Source organism: Propithecus coquereli, unplaced genomic scaffold (assembly GCF_000956105.1).
Source record: "Propithecus coquereli isolate 6110/MARCELLA unplaced genomic scaffold, Pcoq_1.0 Scaffold239, whole genome shotgun sequence".
NCBI lineage: Eukaryota > Metazoa > Chordata > Mammalia > Primates > Indriidae > Propithecus > Propithecus coquereli.
The window spans coordinates 3,566,287-3,572,622 of record NW_012147941.1 but is presented as its reverse complement, the minus strand read 5'-3'; the positions used below and the strand labels follow the sequence as shown (position 1 = coordinate 3,572,622).

Here is a 6,336-nt window from a genome sequence, read left to right as displayed (position 1 = left end):
ACCCAGACACCATAATGATTGGCGCATTCTTCTGTCCTTCAAAGAGGAGGGTTCTGGAGTCCGTTTTGCCTCAGCGGGCCCTGGGATTGGCCGGCTTCGGCGTAGCGGCGCCTTCGATTGGTCCCACGGGCCGTCCGTCGGAGCCGAGGAGGCGGGGCAGGCGGCTCCGGTGCTGGGCGGGCGGGCCCCGGAATTGTCATTTCTTTGTTTCCGAAGGCGGAGGAGGCTCTGAGCCCCCCCTCCCCTGCCACCCCCTCCCCCCGGGTGCTGGCTCCATGTCTGTGTGATCGGCCCCAGGGGTAGAGTCCAGGCCCGACGCGGGGCGGGCCGGCGGCGGCGGCGGCGGCTGAGGTGAGAGACGGCGGCGGCAGCGCGGGCACTCGGCCCCCCAGCGGGAGGATGAAGCGGCGGAACGCCGACTGCAGTAAGCTCCGCCGCCCCCTAAAGCGGAACCGGATCACCGAGGGCATCTATGGCAGGTGAGCGGCGGCGCCCCCCTCCGCCGGGCGCGGGCCCGGTGGTCCCCGGCCGGCTTCGGAGGGGCTCGGCCCCGTTATGTAACCCCGACTAGGCCGCGCGCCCTCGCCGTGGGCTCTCCTGAGGAGCGCTGCCCGGGGAGCCGCTGGCCGGCCCGCCGGGGGTCCGCCCCGGGGGCGCGGGGCGTGGCGAGGGCCGGCCGGGCCGAGCGAGGAGGGTGCGGCGGGCGCGGGCTGAGGGAGCCGCCGCGCCGCCGTTGGGAGCGCCCGGGGCCGCCGGGGGGAGGGGCGGCTAGCCCCCTCCCCACTCGGCGTTCTCCGGTCCCCCAGCCCGTCCCGCTGGGCCGGGAGGGCCGCTCTCGGGACCCCCGACTGACTGTCGCTGGTCCCCGAGCGCCGCTCTGGCCTGGGAGTTTGCCGGCCGGAGCTGGGAGGCTCGTGGACCATATGCAAGGGGGAGGGAGGTGCTGACAAAGTTGGGAGCAGACAGTGGCCCCTCGGTCCCCTGAGCTGCCGGCCGACTGGCCTGGGGCCACGTCCCTTCTTTCGTTTTCTGCTTCCCATATGGGATCTTAAAGTTGGCACCAAGGGCTGACGCTGATACCCACAAATCATGCCCTGTGGCCCAGCTCCAGACTCCGAAGGGGCTGATGATCAATTTCTCAGTAAACATTATTTTGACAATTCCAAACCGATAGGTTTCTTTGAACCTTTTAAAAGGGATTTTCTCCAAACACTTTTTTTTTTCATTCAAAAGAAAAGCAGTGTCTTTTTAAATAGAAATTGAATTTAGTCCTGCAGGAGAGAACGACAGGTTCACGGTGCAATTTGGTGACTATCATAGCTTTCCCAAGTCGAATTTGTGTACCACTGTTATTTTCTGGTTCTTCTCAGAATGTTAATTCTCAATGGTACTTACCTTGATAAAGGAAGATTTCAGTGAAGTAATTAGTCTACAAAGGAGAATTCTCAGCATGTGGATATAGGCTTGAGCCCTCATGGTGTTTTACAATTTGCTCTTCTAGCTGTGGGATTTAGAGAAATACATGAGGTAGCTGATGACATCCAAGTTGTCCTAACATAACTGTAACCTTGCACATGCTCTTGTTTACACATGTGGAGTGATTGCTTTCCACAAGCAGCTGACCAATGGAAACATTGGGGATTTTCTTCAAGTTTAAAAGCATTAAGAAGTTAGTTAATGTAAAAAGTTCTCGGATATATCCTTATATGATGAGCCTTAGATCATAGGAATAATTCATTCATTCAATAAATATACTATGTGCCTGTAAGGATACAGCAGTGAGTAAAACAGACCAAAATCCATGCTGAATTAATAAACCTGACCATTTTAACCAAAACCGTAAAGCAAGCAATTTTTCTTACAGTTTTCGTGGGTGGAGGAAAGATCTCTTTAGTTCAGGTTGCACACAGTATAAATTCTTGAATAAAAAGAAAGCTTTTTTCCCTGGCTATTGACAAAGATTTGAACAACTTAATATTATTAGTGACACAAGAGTAGAAAAAGCATATCAAACACAGTTGGTAGAGTTGGGACAACTGTAGCATTTGAATAGCTGCTATTTACAGTAAACATAAGATGATGTACCTCCATTTATAGCAAGAAGATTGAGAGTCCCATGTTATTTACATGTTTCCTGCTGTATTTCAACTTCTCTTTGTATTTGAACAAATATGCCCAGTTTACTGCCTGCATCCTAGTAGCCACTCAATCAGTGTGAATCAATGTGAAGAAGAGAATTTTTTGTTTAATGAAGATCTATTATTTTACTGATGGCCTTAGGAACTTAAATTTTCTTACCCTAAAAGTTAATAGTATATACCCTATTCAGAGTTTCATCTGTAAAATTTAAAAAAAAACAACAATGCTTTAGCTGTTAAATCTGCTTGCTCTCCTCTGTTTGGCATTCTTTAAGTTAAATGTTAATGAAAGACCTAAATATGTTTCTACCTGTCTTTCCTGGTTGGAGCATCATATATCAAATGAATGTTTCAATTCACTTATCTGTTTCTTAGTTTATATTATGGAGTTTTGGATATATATATTAATATTTTTTCCAATTCTGTTTTTAAAGAGATTTAGAAAATTTTCAGTTATTTCTAAAGCAAACAGAATGAGTGGGCTAGTTACAAATGAGGATGTTTGAGGATTCCTGATTATCAAATTTCTCCTGATTATCAAATTGAAATCTATACTAAATTGTTTTTTACACCATCTATTGCCCATTTTGTTTCTCAATATCTGGCCAATTTTGGTCTCATTAAACAGAGAGCTTTTTTTTTTTTCTGAGGCCGTGTTGACAGTTTTGATAACCACTGTCTACTATTTCATAGCCAAACCTTTCATGGACTTATTATTTTCATGTTCTTGGTCTGTACAACTTTCGGAGCCTTGGCATAGGAAGGAGGCAGCTGTGGTGAAGGACTGCAGGAATCAGGAGACCCTGGTTTGGACTCAAAATCCCATCTTTGCCGCTTTGGATAGGCAGGGCATCCATAGCTTTGCACCCCAGTTTTCCCATCTGTCAAATAAACTTTGAGGACTAAAGGAGTTACACACAGTTTGTGCAACTCTTTATAAATCCTGGCGTGGTATACAAATATTATTTACCGTGTTGTTGCTATCACAGTTTAACATGTGTGGTTTATTTTTTAAGAAGGCAGGAAAGACTATAAAATTTGGTACAACTATAAATGAAAGTTGAGTAGTCAAAACAAGGGGTCAGTAACTGCCTCGTCTTGCTTTAAAAAATCCTGTTGCTGAGACACTTTTAATCATGGGCTCTAGTCCAACAACTGTTACCGAGGTGATTGTCAAATGATATTTATTCTCAGTATCATGACTGTGTCGGAATTGTTTCGGGGAAAGATAAAAAGAAAATTAATTTTAGACATTATATTAATGTTATCTGCATTTATACATATGCCCATCATTTGAAAATTAAAATATGCTACAGAAATATGTTAATCCAATCAAGTTAATAATCAAGACTAAGAGAAACAGGAATGGTGATCTTGCTCCCTGCCTCCGGCCCAATCTGATCTTTTATATTATTAAGGCTAAAATTCAATGTAATTTCTTAAAAATATGAACCAGCACAGAGCCTGACACAGAGTAGGCATTCAGTGTTCAATAAATATTGAGTGAGTAAATTAAGTAACCTGGTCCATTCCGTTCATTAAGAACCTACATTGTTCAGGGAATTATGGAAGATACAGGAAAACATGTGGTACCTTGTCTTCAAGGCATTTATAGTCTAGTAGGCCCTCTTGAATTTGTACAGTGGTTTAGAGGTTCCAAAGAACTTTGAGTTCTGTTCAAGTGAAAATATTTCTGTTGTATTAAATTTTAGCTAACTATTTTAGTGGTTCACCTGACAAATTAACAGCTATATTTTGCCCTGTGCCATTTTATGATGAAGTAGACAGTTGCCAACAAGTGAGGGAGTATTTTCTAACTCAAACGAAATAGATATGAAAGTACTTTGAAAATTATGAAAATAAGTTGTTAATAAGAGAAAGTGAAATGAAAGCTTTACTTAACTCTTACATTTCCGAGGTCCTCAGGTTTTCTGGCATTGATTCTCTCCCTGTGTCTGCCTCACACACACCCCACATATTCCCAACAATAATATCTCATTGCAGGCAGTGATTTTCCAGCTGAGGTGGAGTTGGGGTGCTATGTCATTTCTAAAAGCCTTAAGGAGATTCTGTGTGGTTCACCCCTACCTCTCACCCTGCCAGACTTCCCACTCCCTTTGCCCTGAGAATTGTTGGCTTTATAAAAGGAAGATGAGATAAGTTATGGTAAGTAGAAGATGGAAGCAGAAATATTTATGTTTCATGTACACATACATTCCAAGTCTCTACAGTTAAAATTATTACTTACACACGTAAGTATAATACGAATTTTAAGTAAGGCGTATGTTTTAAGCTTCAGGAAATGATTTTATATCTTTGTTACTGGTGGTTGAAGGAAGCACCCCTTCATTGTGAATTTATGACTACTTCCTGCCTTCCTGCGCTGGATTCTGCTTGTAGTGTTGCCTGAAGCTTACACAGTACAGTACTGTGCCTGACTGTCATGTTTTTGAAGTTTAATGCCTTAAAACTAAGACTAAGATCTCAGGACTGGTGTGTATGTTACCTTTTTCCATATTTATTTCAGAGAAGAGTTCTCTGATCTTTGGTGCTCCTTGAAAGTAACTTTTTTAAATGATCAAATTTTGCATTCTTTTCAGCTTCTCAATTTCCTTTTTCAGACCCTTGTCTAAATCTCATCTCCAGAGATTTCACTTGACTGCTTTTTTCTGCCTCCTTAATGATATTTTTTAAGCCTAGTTTTAGACTCCTTTAGGCTATGTTTATTAAAGTCACTGGAGGCTGACATGACCCTTGGCTGCCTTGATTGTGCATGTGTTCTGCAATTGAAACCCCAGATACCAGTGTTGCAACCTCATAGCCTAAAAGCATGTTGGTAATCTTGATAGGCTTTAACAATGCTGGACCTGACATAAAAGTGATAGATTCTGTATTGTTTTAGAGGAGTACTGGGGAAGAGGGTGAGTATAATGGAGAAATTGAAATGTTTTCACTAACCTGTGCAGTGAAGTGTTTACCCTTCTATTTGTGGTTTCCACAAAGTACACTTTAAAAATCTGCCACACTGGAATGTTTGCACTTAATTTTTGCCAGTAGTGTAGAGGACTCCCTTTAAAAAAGTACTTTCCTCCAAGTTTCATTATGATTCTTCTTGTCTGAACAGTCTTGGCAGTTTAGTTTCATTAGGTGTTTTGAAAGTCCCTTTAAATTACTGCTGCTGGGTTGAGGAGAGGAAAAGGAGGGAATGTGATTCATTTCAGATTATTTGTTTAAAAGCTTCCTGGTTTATCAGTGATACTCTCCTTTTTCTTCACATTGATTCCTCATGACCTCTCTTGAACCTCACTAGAGGTTGAATTTAATGGTAGGCTTAATCAATTATTATTTTCACTTTCCTACTAGTTATATGCCTGTATATATATCATGGACCCAATCCATATTCTATAAGCACTTATATTTCCAGAGTCTTGTCTTTTGGCCATATCCCTTTACTGATGCTAGCCCTTTGGGGTTTTATGTGTATATATACGTTTTGTTTTGTCTTTTTCTAGGCTACCGTCTTGTGGAGTCTGGAGGGCGGATAGACATTTCACAGACGTGTTTAAGTGAAATACTGTATTTGGGTTACTTTTCTCCATAAAATTGAGTATGCTCTTCAAATACACTGATTACTTTATTCTCTAGGCTTGCTAGACTTGGGCGTAATTATTTTACTTGGATCTTTTTCAAGAATTAAGTCCAGAAGAAAAATAAGTTGGCTGCCCAGCAAGCTGCATAAGTAAAATGGTACATACCAACAGTAGCAACACATATCCTTACTAAACTTTTTTCCATTGTGGATGTCTTCAAATACTTAGGAGTGGCTTTTTCCTCAAGTTCTCTCACTTTGCATCCTGGCACATGCATGCTGGCGATGGAAACTTTTAAAAAACTGAATCAACTTTTAACAAATGTTCTTTGAGGCTTTATGTCTTTAATTTGACATTTAATTGCTATGAAACTGGCTCACCTCATCAGCCTTCCAAGGTGCTTATCATCCCCAGGCTTTGAATCCCTTTCATAGCACTGGCCTTGTTTCCTTTATATTTTTTCTCTGCTGCCCTGAAGGACGATGTGCCCACTTTGAGTTGTGGGATTGTGTCATCAGAAGTAATTTATCCCTTGCCTTATCTCTTGTTGCCTTTTCTTTTTAGAGAGTTTGCATTTAGTGATTAAAATGGTACAACTAGTCCACTTT

At 42.4% G+C, this 6,336-nt stretch overlaps 1 protein-coding gene across 1 annotated transcript in view; it reads left to right on the top strand.

The window, feature by feature from the left end:
* Positions 1-251: 251 nt before the first annotated feature.
* Positions 252-6,336, top strand: part of TMEM57 (transmembrane protein 57) — a 55,208-nt gene continuing 49,123 nt past the window's right edge. Inside the window, exons 1-2 of the mRNA XM_012645917.1 lie at positions 252-479; positions 572-629. Coding sequence (XP_012501371.1) covers positions 400-479; positions 572-629 — 138 coding nt within the window. The 5' untranslated portion in view covers positions 252-399. The remainder of the gene's footprint in view (positions 480-571; positions 630-6,336) is intronic.